Source organism: Tachysurus vachellii, chromosome 15, assembly GCF_030014155.1.
Source record: "Tachysurus vachellii isolate PV-2020 chromosome 15, HZAU_Pvac_v1, whole genome shotgun sequence".
NCBI lineage: Eukaryota > Metazoa > Chordata > Actinopteri > Siluriformes > Bagridae > Tachysurus > Tachysurus vachellii.
In genome coordinates this window covers 14,791,287-14,806,850 of record NC_083474.1, presented here as the reverse complement: position 1 = coordinate 14,806,850, position 15,564 = coordinate 14,791,287, and the positions used below count along the sequence as shown (strand labels likewise).

At 40.9% G+C, this 15,564-nt stretch overlaps 1 protein-coding gene across 4 annotated transcripts in view; it reads left to right on the top strand.

Annotated features, from left to right (window-relative positions):
• The window catches only part of myo1cb (myosin Ic, paralog b), a 44,638-nt gene that overhangs the window by 7,383 nt on the left and 21,691 nt on the right, over positions 1–15,564 (top strand). Inside the window, exon 1 of one of the 4 annotated variants that reach the window (XM_060888084.1) lies at positions 5,649–5,672. The exons of 2 other annotated variants lie outside the window; for them this stretch is intronic. Coding sequence is in view for 1 of the 2 variants with exons in the window: in XM_060888082.1 (XP_060744065.1) it covers positions 10,818–10,835 (18 nt within the window). In the remaining variant the exon portion in view is untranslated. Of the gene's footprint in view, positions 1–5,648; positions 5,673–10,802; positions 10,836–15,564 lie in introns of those variants that run through there. One more of the 4 variants, XM_060888082.1, reaches the window with a different exon arrangement.

Here is a 15,564-nt window from a genome sequence, read left to right as displayed (position 1 = left end):
CAGTATTGAAATGCATCCCATTTAGATGTAACACCCTTATCGCACCATAACATGTTTAGTTGGTAAAACGTTATCTTTTGCGCACATGCTCAGTTTCACACTCTCTTATACATGCAGATCTGGGTTAAACATTAATCTGGTTTATTCCACCACTCAGATAAAGTCGACAGTTCTGACCACAGTAAGCGTGATAAAAGCTGTTGAGTGTGGACTCCAGTTTTAACAGTCTTCACTGATTGTGGTGATTTTTTTAGAGGTTTAGTAGTAGATCTCTTCTGTTTAGTTCTGGGTAGAGCTGGAGCTTGTGAAGAGCCTTTCAGAGTGTGTCAGGGAAAAATACCGAAACTGTACGATTCAAGAAAAATGTAAAAATGAAGTGCTTTCACACCACAGTGTTTGTATCTGCCGCTCTGTCTTTGGTCTAGTCCTTGTCCTTAGTTGATGTGTCTTTAAGTTTTTAAGCCTGAAATACCTGCATACAAATACTGCATAGTTCTCACTGTCCACTTTATTAGGAACATCTGTAAAACTGCACGTTCACCCAGCGCAATGCATAAAAGCAATCTGGTCATTCTCTTCTGATCTCTCTCATCAATGCGTTGTTTCCACCCACAGAACTGCTGCTTACTTCATGCTTGTTGTTATCGTTCCGTGTAAATTATGTTGACTGTTGTGTGAAAACCACAGCAGATCAGCACTTTTCTGAAAAGCTGAAACCATCCCTCCTGGTAACAACATACATGCCAAGTCAGTTCCAGTGATCACACTTACTCTTTACCGAACATTAATTGAAGCTCTTGATCTGTATCTGCATGAATTTATGCAGTGTGCTGCTGCCACGTGATTGGTTATTAAGACAACTGCGTTAATGTAATGGTCTTGCTTGTAAAGTTGGTCATTGTATTTATGCCTAGATTTTAACTTATTTTCTAAAATGTTAGTTACTTACCTTAGCTCCTGAACTAATTAGCCAGTAAGGACTGTACTTTGCAGTACCTAGTAAAGTATGGTTAAAGATAACAACATATTAGATGTTTACCAGTTTTATTGCATAAAAAGCTGAATAGAAATCGTGTCAGGTTGCCAGGTGAAAGCAAACAGTGCTGAAAAATTTGACCAGCTGCCAAAACACAGGTGAAGCAGGTCAGCCTAGTAAGTTATTTTACAGGAATCCGCAAAATTTCCTACTATCTTTTTAGTTTTAAAATACCTTGTTTCCTATTTTACAAGAACACTTACCAGCGGGCAAAGATGGTACTAGGTTCGACCAGCCGAGTGTGTGTATGGGTGTTTAAAGTGAACCGAACTAAAGAGTGTATAACTGTTCAACTATTCAACTCCAAGTCTCCAGCAAACATGAACATTGTTTCACTCGGTGAATCTTTTACTAAATTGAGAGTTTCACACAGATTTGACTTTTTTTCTTCTTCAGAGTTTGTAAGAAAGCTTTTTAATCATGTGGAGTAAGCAGATCTTCAGCGTTTGTATTAAGTAGTTGTGTTGTGGATTATTTTTGCCCGAGACATTTTACAGCAATGTTTTGTTACTTCATACTTAGTTAAATATGAATATTAATCACTTTATATGAAGTTATACCTGGGCTTATTCTCAGAGAGAACACACTGTTCATTTTCCCTAAAAAGCCCCCGAACCTGTTTGATGAAGCCTGTTGATCTTGTGCTACAGAATAGGTGAAATCTCAAGAGCAACGATCAGCCTTTAGCTCATATTGATGATCTGCTCTGATTGATATGTGGGCGCATTATAAGAAAGACTATATGGAGTTAAATGTGGGCCTTTTACACAAACAGTATGTATGTTATTACATGCAAACTGATTGAAAAGATATCGGTACCCAGATAACGGTGGTATGTGCACAGCTGAGTTCTGGCATGTTAAGCTTTGTTTGTTGCTTTCAGTATGCCTAAAGCATTCATCATACATTCCATACAGTCCATTTACAGCATTTGGCAGATGCCCCGTATCCAGAACGACGTACATTATCTCATTTCTATACAACTGAGCAATTGAGGGTTTCTCAAGGGCCCAACAGCGGCAACTTGGTGGACCTGGGATCAAACTCACAACCTTCCGATTGGTAGCCCAACACCATAACCATTAGGCTACCACACGCCTCTATAGGACCACATTATACTGATTTCTGTTCCTGCGTATTTCACCCAGTCTCACCAGATTGTTTCTCAGTATTGTGTGTAATATTTTTGTGCTAAGCGTAAAGAATGGAGCAGATGATCATCATGACTCCCAGATTATTTCCTCCTCTCCCATGGGAACGCTGGTATTTATGGGTGCAATGTTTGGAATGACTGGGTATGTCAATTGTTGTCATGATTTTATTAGCTCTATCTGTCTGCTAACCAACTGGGAGTAATTCCAAATGACCCACTACTGATATGTGGCTGTGTGGAGTAATAATAGCCCTTGTCAGAGCCCTCTGCAGCTACATTGTGTTAACTTGACTATGGTTTGGGTTTTGGCTAAGGAAATTCCGACATAGCGTTTTTTTGTAATAAGACTTGTGTGTCAGACCTTCAGTACATTCTTTTGTCAAAGTTAATCTGTTTTTTATTCCATTTCTTGGGTAAATGTTCTCATGTGTTACAATAGAAATCACTTGACCTATTCCTTAGTGGCATAAATGCAAATGGTGTGAATTTAGTCTAATTACAAAGCCTTATTGTAATCAGTATAAAAATTGTATACAGCACACAGTGACGAAGTCCTCTGACTAACACTTGGCCTTGCCTTGACCTCACGTATTTCCTAATATATTTAACGATACATGAGGTTCGATGGGTTGCATTGTCACCTCATAGCTCCAGGGAGCCCTTGATGGATTGTGAGCTTAGGTTACTGTCTGTGTCGGTTTCCAAAGTGTTCTACGTTTTCCTCCTACTTCCCAAAAATGTGCCACAAGAATGATTGTTGACTCTAAATTTGTGAATGAGTGTTTTTTGTTTGTGTGTGTATGTGTTTATGTGTGAGAGAGAGATCGAGAGAGAGAGCGAGAGAGAGAGACTGATCAGGACAAAGTAGTTATTGACAATGAATGATAACAGTGTGAATGATAATTATCAAGCAGTTGTCAAGTGTTCATCTTCGTACGCATGCACAGCAAGTAAAACAGACTGTTGAAATATGAACAAAATAGTGCCTTGTGTTTGATAGTTCAGCCCAGCTGTTACAGTTGCATCTAAATGCCAGTGTAAATTATTGGCAAGGAAACACACAGAGAACATGGAGCTGCTGCGTCCTGGATGTAATTCACTATTTCGTCTGAACCCAATTTAAAGAGAGAGAATAAAAATCTGGCTACAGTTCTGATACATCAGCTTCATTAAACATTTAGCTTCTGTAGCAGATCCTCTATATAGAGGTCTTTTTTTTTCTATTTAGCTGAAGGTAGCTGTTCCATCCACTCAGCAGTGGATAGGAACTGGAACTCTTATGGGAAACCCCTGCCCTGCTTCGAACAGCATGACCTGCCCTTATAAGGCTCTGTGAGTATTCTAAGCACCAGGAGGAGGAGATTAAAGCCGCAGCAATTCCATCCAAGTGGCCCTCTAACTTCTGGAGTTGGGATTTCTAGCTGGCATGTGACTGATATAGCCAGGCTTTGCCATGCCCACGGAGCAAAGCACAGCCTGAAGGGAGTGGCTGTGGGGCACAGGGCCCTCAGGATAATCGGAATGTTTTAGTTCCTCTACTTGTCCCATCTTGTCCGAGTTTACCATCAAGATTCTTGCATTCATCTCGGATGAGTTATAAGCCGTTATATTACTGCTTAGGTAGTGTTGCAAAAACTGCCGTCTTGTATTATTGAGAAAATTTAGAGACTGTATCTCTTGCAGTTTGTTTAGTTAATGGTGGCTGCCTATTTTTACACTATTACAGGCTTCATCTTTAATGCATCAGGGACATATTTGCATACTGAATCGATATAAAGTAAAAGTGAGTAAAAGTGAAAGTGAGTAGAGCTCCAGTGCCTCAGGACTTGTGACTGGACCTGGAACTACCTCAAAATGTTGACTGAAAAAAGTAATATGAAAGAAGGAAGCCTTTCTATAACATTAAATACAATTTTCTGTTTTCTAATTCTCTCCTGAAAAACTCTCCATGACTATCCTGAACATCCATGAAGTGTCATCCAGTACCCATTAGAGTCAAGCCATTAGAAGCTGAATACGTAAAGTGGTCTATTCAGATTTGTTTACCTATTTGTTTAGCTGCATGGTTCGTGCATAGCAGACAAGAACCAGCTTCAATAAAGCTCAGTACAGATAATTAACAAATAAGCACATCTCATACACAACAGTGCTTAGGTTAACTAGCACTTCTCTAAATGTCACATAAAGATGTCTTCCCCCTTATTAGCAGGACTGAGATCTAGCGTGAGGAGGAACGCTAGAAGTGTTGTGCGTGTGTTGTGCGTGTGTGTCGGTATGGACCAGCGTTTATGCAGATTTACTGAAGTGTTCATGTAGTTAGGATTCAGATTTGATGGACCACTTGGAAGCGAGTGAAGTCCACACAGCAGAACACACACAGGATTTTCAGGATACGGGAAATACGTCACTTCAACGTCACATTTAGAATAAAATACTATGAAATGTTTGTCAGAGTCTGAAAAAGCTTTGTGTAAATTCATCCGCTCATAACAGCACCACAGTGTAAACCACATTACCATAAGGCCATTATTCTTCTGATTACCACATAGTGCACACACCCTGGGTGGGGCAGAGGTCGGTTCCTCTCTTCTTATCACTTGTTGCATTCTCTCATCTCTATTTCTCCCTTTCTCAGCTGTAAGCTTTCCACCCATATGGCTTTTATTCTTATGTTCTGCCAGCAGATGACTGCTTATGACTTCTGTTTTTTTTTCTGATTTCCTGCTCGTTTACACAACATCTTTTGCTTGTATCTAAATAAGAAGCCTGTCTTTAAAGCTCTAGTCAATTATTTCGGGTGTAAACAATTTGGGCATCTCCTCAGCGTTTTCTCCAAAACTAAAAACCTAAAACATACCTAGAACAAATAAGGCAGTGCTTTGTGAATTGACAAGCAACATGATTGACAGGTGATGAGATAAATGTTGGTGGTGCATATCATCTGTGTTTTCTACACTTTTCTAACCCTGAAGCATGATAGAGACTATATTTTTTCCCCTTTGAGCAGACATTTTATTTTATTGACAAAAAGAGCCAAAAATAATAAATATAGTCCCGACTTAAAAAAATTGCTGACAGCACCCTCAACTCCTTTGTCAGTTTCTGATCTTCTCTGCCATAAATTGTCTCTATCTTTCTATTCTCTCTCTTCTCTTCCTATTTCACCGCCTCCTCCGTGCCTTTTTTTCCCCCAGCCCTTTTTGGTCCATGATCTCTGTGGCTTTCTCACACTTTTTCCCTGAGCTTCCATCGCCATCGCCCAGGGGCTGTGACACATTAATAAACAAAGAGTGACTCTTTCAGCTGGAGTTTGCCCTGACACCAAATTCTCAGAGATTGTTAGAGAGAAAGCGGAGAGTTTTGGACTGAGGCAGCAACAGGACAGTCAGCTGTGCGTCACCAGGAGGGAGAAGTCCAAGTTTATTATTGTTCTGCTGTCTGTCGTTGGGTTCTGTATCTACACTGGAGCAGGACAAAGCAGAGGTGAGCCGCATGCTTCAAATTACAGCCAGTCACCCCAACGCTGTCCCGACTTCGGGACCGATTTGCGTATCGCTTTACATCTTCCTGTAAATCTTGCTGTGTTTTTAAGAAAAATGCAGCCGTCTGCAGTTTAGAGCGCTTCAGAATGGTTTCCTGGCTCTTACCCTGGCGCAGTCATCTGTGCAACTATTTCCACAAATAGATCTGTCTTGGTGCTGCAGTATAAATAGCTCAGGGAGAAAAGAGGCGGGAGGGAGAACAAGAGAAAGAGGCGGAGAACAAGAGTGAGAGGAAAGAAGGAGAAACTATAGAGAGCAAATATTTTCACCCTACACTGCAAAATCCTCAGTGGAGCATTAATAGCAGGACACAAATGTACAGTGTAAGTGTTAATTCCACACTAGAGATTTTGCTGTGAACTCCTGCCATACGCTGTCTGAATTAAAGCCTCTCTTATCTTTAAGGTAACGTAAGGAGAAGAATTTCCAACACAAGAGGCCGGTGCAGGGTTAAAACAAGTTTTATGTGGCACTGAAAAAAGTGGCTGAGTTTCTGCATGGGTTGCAGATGGCTGTAGCTGGAACTTAATCATCTGTACTCCACATTACTGTGTTTAAAGCTTCATATCGATCACTGTGTCTCAGAGCTGTGTTGCGTGTTTATTATGTGCTTCATGGACACCAAACTGTGGAGCCTTGTCTCTAAATGCAGATCATGGGACTGGGGATCTCTAGAGAATTTGCTTTTAATTCAGTTTGTGATTATATAAATGAACAGTTTTTCAAACATAATTCATCTTCTCCCTTATAAAAAATAGAGCCCTAATGTATTATTGTTTATTTCCAAATTGAAATCAACTCTAATTCCTATGTTTATATCCTATTAGAGTGGCATGATGGGACAGCACTAAGTGTTGTTACCTCATAGCTAACCGATTTCCAGTAAAATCTTGAGCTTGGGTTACTGTCAATGTTGAGATTTATATTCTCTGTGTTTCCGAGTAGCTTTTATCAGGCTTCTCAGGTTTCCTCACACCTCCCAAAAACATGGCAGTTTGTGAATAAGCAAAGGTAAATAGATAGGTGTGAGTAAATGTGTGTGTAGTAACCTGTAATGGACTGACTTACATCCAGGTGTATTTCCATCACACAGCAGTTGTTTTTCACAGGATTGGCTCTGGGTCTAACGTCTGAGGATGAAGCGTTTACTGAAGATGAATGACTTAAAAAAAAAGTTTAATGTGATAACATTTTTTTTTTAAAGTTTAAAAAAAGTTTAATGTGATAACTATCATGGATCCCTGCAGGAGCTTTCAAGAGCTGGTGTTGACTTGGTGCCTATGTGGAGAACCAGACAGTCTACTAGCACTCTATATTTTGCAGTTGTTTATATAATGACAGTAAAATAGATTCTCTTGCAAACGGCTCAAGGAGGAAGTAGTGCTAACGGTGTTGTAGAAGTAACACAGTGGTACCATGTGAAATTGCTGCTTTATGGTCTGGGCTGCAGGCCATGAAGACTTCAGAAGGAAGGGAGGAGGAGGAGGAGGAGGGGGAATGAGCTAGTATGGCAGGAAGTGAGCTGTGAGCAGGAGAAGTGAGCAGGAGAGTGAGTTTAGATGAGGGGTGGGGGGAGTTTCAATTTGTGATTTCCCACAGATGTTGCACCACGTGACCGTTCTCAGGAGACATGCGAGTATTCATTTTGCCTGCAGAGACGTGACCCAGGTTAGACTTACTGATGAAGATCTTCTCAGCTCCCAGACAGTCCATCGCACGTCACTGGCACTAAGCCGTATTTAAGAGCTGGAGGTGCAGGTTTTATGTGCCACTCCTTTATTCTGTTTACTTATCCTATCTTTAGACAGACCTTGACAATAAGCTTGTGTGGGCTTTGTACTATATCCGTGCCCTGCTAGGTAGATTTGTGGCTGGTGATCAAAGGGCAGGAGCGGCTAATCAGTGAAAGAGATATGACTAGTGGGCATGGAATAAAGGCACAATAAGAAGACACCTGCTAGATAATGCTTGCTTGTCTATTCTGCACCATTGACAACGGTGATAATGGGCAAAAAACATTATTGCCAAACACATTGTAAACATGTTCCCAGGTTAATGGTTTAACATTTGTGGCATTGCTGTGTGGAGATAAGTAAACCAAGGGAGGTGGCTGAGTATCGTCTCTGTGCTACCAAGAGGTCTGATTTAGTCTCCTGCACTTTCTCTCATGCTTGCATTACTAGGGAAAGGAACAAAAACTCACACCGTCTGGAAAACATTACACGGATTTCTGCAGGCGGGGACTCTCGCTAGAGAGAGTTAGAGTGAGAGTTAGAGAGAGAGAGAATGACTACAAGTGAGAGAGCATTTATTAAAAAAATGCTTCTTCATCAGAATAAAAATTCTATTAGTTGTGGCCTAATGGTTAGAGAATTTTAAGGTTGTGGGTTCGAGTCTCAGGCCGGCAATACCACGACTGAGGTGCCCTTGATGGCTGCCCACTGCTCCGGGTGTGTGTTCACGGTGTGTGTGTGTGTGCACTTTGGATGGGTTAAATGCAGAGAACAAATTCTGAGTATGGGTCACCATACTTGACTGTATGTCACTTCACTTCACTTGTATTATTGTCTCGATTTGTAATAATTGGATTGTTTTGTCCACTAGATGGCACTATTCTATTTGAGAGGGCAAAGGAGGTGACCTTGATTATGTCCTGTGTGTGTGTGCGAGCATGTGTGTGGTTTTTTTATTTTTAATTATTTTTTATTTTTTTGCAAAACTATAATAGCCAAAAGATTTCCCTTTTGGTTACAGAGGTGTGTTGGGTGTGTGTGTGTGTGTGTGGTGTCTTGTAATCTCTTCTTAATAGGAAAATAGGACTGGAGACTTTTCACTTGTCCCCATAAAGAAATTGTGCAACTTTCTTTTTACATTTTAAACTTTATTTTAAATGATTTCACATTTGCTTACTGAGGTTAAGGTTAAGAGTAGGTGTAGTGATAAAATGATGACGCTACAGTAATACGTATGTCAGCAGGAGCAGGTCTTAAAATGTGTTAAACCATTTTGTGTGTTTATTTACTGACACATATCCTGTGTTGTGCAGCTTAGCAAAGGAGAAGCTCAAGGTCAAATTCAGTTCATGCAAACTTTGATAATGCTTGATTTCTCTCTCTCTCTCTCTCTCTCTCTCTCTCTCTCTCTCTCTCTCTCTCTCTCTCTCTCTCTCTCTCCCTCCCTCTCTTTCACTCACTCTTTCTCTCTCTCTCTCTCTCTCTCTCTCTCTCTCTCTCTCTCTCTCTCTCTCTCTCTCTCTCTCTCTCTCTCTCTCTCTTACACACACACACACACACACACACACACACACACACACGCACACAATTTCCCAAAACTTTGTCAGTGATTTGCATTGCCCAGGAGATCTTTATTTCTGGCCATTCTTCTTCATTCAAATATTCTTTCTCTGCATCTTATTTATCTTTATATCCCGTTTGCATCAGAGTTTATGAAACAGATCTTACGGTTTATGGCTTAATCTGTAAATCAAACAGGCCTGTCTTTATTGAACCGTGCCATGAAATGGATGTAACTCATCTCCTAGAATGTTCCATCTAAATAACTGTTTATACTTCACAACAAATAGAGTCAGGTCTGTCCGGTTTAAATGGCCAAGCTCTTTCTCTCTTTCTGTCTGTCAAAGATCTAATTTTTAGCATCGACATCTGATGATTTGCTATTAAACAAATCTCTTAAATTGGATTATTTTGGACTTTTGTGGAAAGAGCGCAACAACACAGCCACCGCTCATACGCAGAGCGTGATGAAGAAGCGAAGCTGAGGCTGATTTCTTTCTAACCCGGATTATACAGTGACTATACGCTCCCTCTAGTATTGTCAGATTGTAAAAACAAATAATCCAAATAAAAGGAAATTCCACAACATTCGGAAAAGGCTTTCGGTTTTTCAAAATTAGCATAGATTTTGGGTCAAGATGAGTCATGCTACGACATCACAACTTACATTCAGCTAAAGCTGTGTGTCGAACATGAGTACGCTGCTATAGAACATAAGGAAGAATCCCTTGCTTGCAATTTTACCAACAAAAACACAACATTTAAAAATCAAGCATTTTTCAATGCAACCATCACAAAACTAAAAATCCCCTGCAAACTCCTGGAGGATTGACTGTAGGTTCATGCAGCATATGTAGATTCAGCGACCGTCATGTCAAGCAATTACACAGAGTGACACGCCCTCTCGGCTGGCTCTCTGCCTTTAAGTGTGTGTATATTTAATAGTTTATACACACGTTATTATTTAGTAAGTACAGTAGAGATGTATGACCAGGCTCTGGGGCTCCCAGTTTTTATGATTCCTTTCCTCAGGAATCTTTTAGACAGTTTAATGGAAGAACAGAAATTGATGTGTACGGTGGTTTGGAATGCTGGATGAACAACATCTGTTAAAAGACAAGTGAGATAATTGTGTTTAAAACCTCCGAACGGTGCTTTAATCAACACTAAATCTTTGCTAAGGCTGCCTTAAATCTGCTGCTGCTAGCAGAACCTGTGCTGACAGAAGCATAGTGATGTAGAAAATAAGGAAGGAAGGAGGGGGAACACTTGGCATAATCTCTGAATGCATTTAATACGTTTAATGCTCTTAATGCTGAATAAAGCCTTTTCATGGAAGTTCTTTACCCAAATTCCTCCTTCTTCTACTATATGTGTGCATTCACGCTCATTCCCATTCACTGGAGAGATATTTGAGCCCCCTGCATCGGTGTGTTAAACGCTGTGGTAAAGTTCTGACCTGGCTCTGAGTGCAGTGCAGTAGGAGAGCTCGGGATGAGATCGAGTGTGTGTGTGTGTGTGTCTGAGATTGGGCAAGGTATGGGAGGGTGGGAGAAAGAGAGAGAGAGGAGGAGGAGGGGGTGTGTGTCACTTTTCATAGGGACTTGTGCCTCTCTGGAGTAATAGAAGGAGAGAGATCGAGTATAGAGAAGAAGAAGGAGAAAAGAAATACAAGAAGAAGAAATGGCAGGAGAAGAGTCGCTCTAACAAGGTTTTGCGCGATATCACTGACGTAGAGATCATTTAGGAAAAAAGGAACATAGAGGAAGGAAAACATTGGAAAAAAAGTAAAGATGAAGTACCAAGCTATGGTAAGAACTAAACTTAAACACTTTCGGTCTTTCTTTTTAACTTGTGTGCTGTGGAAAGCAACACTGAAGTCTGAAGTGACACCGGAGTGTTGAAGCGAACATTACTGAGCCGCGCTAATTACACTGGACGTAGACAGAGACAGTAGGTTGAGCTTAATGGTTTTTCATTTCAAACATATTGTGTCTTGTGTCAAAAAACGTTACTGCGCTGATTTGTTCCATAGGTGATGATGTGTTGTAAATAATCTTCTTAGCCTAAAACATGCCAAACTGTTCTTTTAAGGATTTCTGTTACTTGGGCAATTATCTCTAAATCTCTCTGGAGAATTGTCTGAGAGAGCTGAATGGAGAGAGTGAAAGAAGTGACTGTGTTAATGAAACTCATATCAGTCAGTAGGCTGTTTCACCCTGCAGGTTTCTTCCTGTCTGTCTCATCTCATCTCACCTGCTGTTAAAGGTCAGGGTAGATCTTGCTGTCATTTACATCTGTACATTTGGTGGACACTTTTATTCAAAGCAACTTTCAAGTGAGACAGGATCATATCCAAGCGTTACAGTTAAGGGCATGGGATTTAAACGCGAAACCTTTCTAGGTTCTAATATAAAAACTCATCTGCTGATCTGTCACAGGCTTATAGGTCGACACTGGTTTACACGCACCTTCACCCGAACCCTGTTAAAATGTTTGTCAGTGCAACCGTACTTACAGTATACTAGCCATTTCCAACAACGCTACGACCTTCCTCCATCTTTCAACAAGAGGATACTTTATTTTATCTGCAAACCAGGAATCACAGTGTACACAGAATTAAAGGGTTGATGTGCAATGAGATAAGGAAGAAAGAAGCAAGCTTTTTACACAATATTAATGATCATTTTTCACATGGATCTATCTGAATCTGATTATTCTTTCTTCGTAAATACTTTAGAAGCTTATATACACAATCACTGATAAACACAATCAGTTGCTCAATAAGTAACTGCATTGTGGGTTGAACAATCTTGAGATTTAATACACACAAGTCAGTATACAACATTATTCATAACTTATAGCCAATAAGATAACCTTGGCTATGCTCACTAATATTTCTACTTTAATTAAAGTTTTATTTATTAAAAAAAAAAGCAAAAAATGTTAGAATTATAAATTATGTATAATTTTAAATTATAGTACTTTGTAGCCATGAGTAGAGTTCTCAGCATTTCAGGTCTACTTTTGCATTTTGCTGGGTGAGATGAATGATACTCATTTGTCAGTTCTATCCGGTTTAAATCCAGGGTGACGTGCTTCTGTGTACAGAGATTCGGCTGAGATTCCAGCCTCGGGTCAGCATACCTTCACACAGCTCCCAGATTGATTCTCATCACATGACACAGGCACGCTGGACACATTCATGAAGTGTTGCATCTCTAAAAAATGTTCAATTTGACTGACAAACACGAAGCAACAGTCTGCGTTGCATTAGTGTTCATACTTCATCTGATTCTGGGAAGGCTCAGCAGTGCTTTAGCTCGCAGTGAATACCGAGCATTGTCTAGCAGGTTGGCCTGAAACGCATCTGCTCGTTCGCCAAAATGAGTTCAATGGAGAGAGCTGTTTTTATTTTAGAGTCCATTTGTTTTTCTATATGAGTTCATCCTTGACCAATATAAACGTTCATCAAAAACATGTTTGTATTTATTTCCTGAAGGCTAGTGCCAGGGGTTGGTGGTGAAGAGACAACAGCATTTAACAGCGTTTATACTGCGACACTATTGAACTTTCGATTCCGATTGGCCATAAGTTGACGATTAAGTTTATATAACAGCAGCCCTGACTGTAGTTCAGATTGTTTCTATAGTAACAACTAATTTAGGATCCTATTTGTTGGACACTTCACTTAAACACATTAAAAACGGTGGAGTGTTCTGTTAGAAAAGCATGGTTAGTACTTCATGACAGGCTTCAGACATAGGAAGGTCTGGACAGTTTCTAACGTGAAGACTAAGTGAGAATAAAGAGATGCTGGTAAAGAAACGACTGCTTATAGCTTTATGAACAAGTAAGGTGAACTTCTTTTGTGGATGTTCCTCAGGAAAAAAGTATGACATTGCCTTTTTTAATTCATTAAATAAACATTTCGTATTGAAACACTGTGTGTGAGAGAGTGTGTGAGTGTGAGAGAGTGTGTGTGAATGTGAGAGTGAGAGAGAGAGTAAGTGTGTGACGTGACATACAGCTAAGTATGGTGACCCATACTCAGAATTCATTCTCTGCATTTAACCCATCCAAAGTGCACACACACGCACACCGTGAAAACATACACCGTGAACACACACCCGGAGCAGTGGGCAGCCATTTATGCTGCGGCGCCCGGGGAGCAGTTGGGGGGTTCGGTGCCTTGCTCAAGGGCACCTCAGTCGTGGTATTGCCTGCCCGAGACTCGAACCCACAACCTTAGGGTTAGGAGTCAAACTCTAACCATTGGGCCGTGAGTGTGAGAGTGTGTATAAAAGTGAGTGTTTGTGTAAGTGAGTGAATGAGCGGGTGTGAGAGAGTGAGACAGTTTGCAAGTGAATGAGTGTGTGTGTGTGAGAGAGAGAAAGTGTGTTTGTAGTGAGGGTCTATTGTTGTATGTACTTTCACTTGCCGAGGTGCGGCACGTCACACCTGTTTAACAACTTTCTCCGTTAGTCTCCCAGTCACCAGCTGGGTGTGTAGCACAGCACCCACACTTACACACTCAATGTCATCACACAGCTAGGGGGAAATTCTCTGTAGAGCAACACTGTGAAGTTAATGAGCCACTGTGGAAATTCACCTTCAGCGAAGTGTGTAAGCCGAAAGCACCTCCTCTACCGTCGTCTACAGTGACCTGAAAAGCAACTCTCTGTCATTTCCCATGAAAGAAATCAGCTGTAGAATGTGAATTGCCTAAAGATAACATCAAGGCATCAGACATGGAGAGATTCTCTGACTTGCATTAATATTTAAGTTATTTGCGTCAGTTGAGCAACATATTTTCCGAAGTGGAGAAATTCACAGTGGGGTGACGAGCGAGCCGGACTCAGTTTACAAAAATGTGCTCCGTTCCTAAAGTTCAGCATAAACGGAGATAAGATGGGACTATCCTTGTAAAAAAATGATCAGAATGCTCTGATACACTGATATATCTCTTAAAGCCTGGCAAGAATGTGACCTCTTCACCTCCTGTATCTATTAGGCTTTCTTTTCTGATTGTGGAGAAATGGACCCTTTTTAAACCAGTGATTTATTGTAGAATGTCCTGATTTACAGGAATTACTCAATTACTCTTCACTTATGATGGTAGAGTATAAAGTTGGCTGAAGACTGACTCGTTTTATCGTGACGTTATCCTGACTAAAATGCTTATGAGGTGTAATTCATTTCCATCCCTTGTTTTCTTTTTCAAATGTTATTGATGTCTCAGTAACATGAGAAGCACTGGACAGGGTTATGACTCTGCACATTTCATATCATCTCTCTGTATAGCAAGTGTCAGTTTTTACACAATGTGCAGAGGTGAAACTCCAGGAAGGTCAGATAAAGATCAATCACTGTATAACAAGTACTGCTCTCTTGTTCCCTCGAATCCTGCTGGGTTTCCTCTCTGTACGAGTGTAACTGACAGACAGAAGAGCTGGGAGCTAAACAGAGAAAACCATGAAGGAAAATGGGCTAGCTAAGAATTTGACATTTTTCTACTGCCAGTTTGTATCCGTCATCACTTTTTTCCCCAGTTTGCCTGATTCGGAAAAAAGCACTCGAATAGCAGAGCTGCTCGGACGGGGAAGGAGGTATGGGATGGGAGCAGGAATGCAAAACTATATTCCATCTAGGAACAATACAGTAATGGAGCGATCACCTAATGCTCGAACAGAGGCATAGACTCCCAACCTAGGAATTTCTGTCTTGTTTGGGAATTGTCTATCGAGTTTTGGCTGAATTCCACGGTTTTATTGCTTTAACAAAGTGTTTTCCCTTTTAGCTGCCAGAAGAGATTTGTCAAAGGAGATGGCATGATAACAATCTCTAACAAGCTCTGTGAGCCGTGACCAGCACCGTAAGGACCCCTGGTCTTTGGGTTTCTCAAACACACACACACACACACACACACACACAAACACGCACACACACGCTAACACGCACACACATGCTCGCACACACTCACACACGCGCATACATGCGTGCACACACACTTGCACACACACACACACACTCACACACACGCATACATGAGTGCACACACACACACACTTGCACACACACACACTTGCACACACACTTGCACACACTCCCCACAGGGCCCCAAGTGCACATGGCACTCTGGAGTACTGAGTGAAATTCTACTCTCCTCTGCCCCAGTGAGCAGCTGCAGGGAGGTGCAAGGACAAAGCAGCAGCATAGCAGCGGCGGGTGTGAGATGTTCCACCACCTGAGGTCATTTGACTCTGATAATCTTTAATTAATCTAAAAAGAAACCCCTTTGATACTTTTCTTGACCTTGAACTGATTCTTCTTTTGGCTGAAGCTTTACGGTCGTCAGCGACTGTGGTTCAAATTTGCATTGAAAAATAAAGTTTGCATGTGCATGAGGCCACTCCTTCATGTATCTTTTAGATTTTTGTTTGACAAGAATACATTGAAAGCACTAAAAATGAGTCAGTTTAGCTTTCTTCAGAGTAAAAGGGAATCAGTTTAGTTTGAATAAATGTGTCTTGCAGCCAT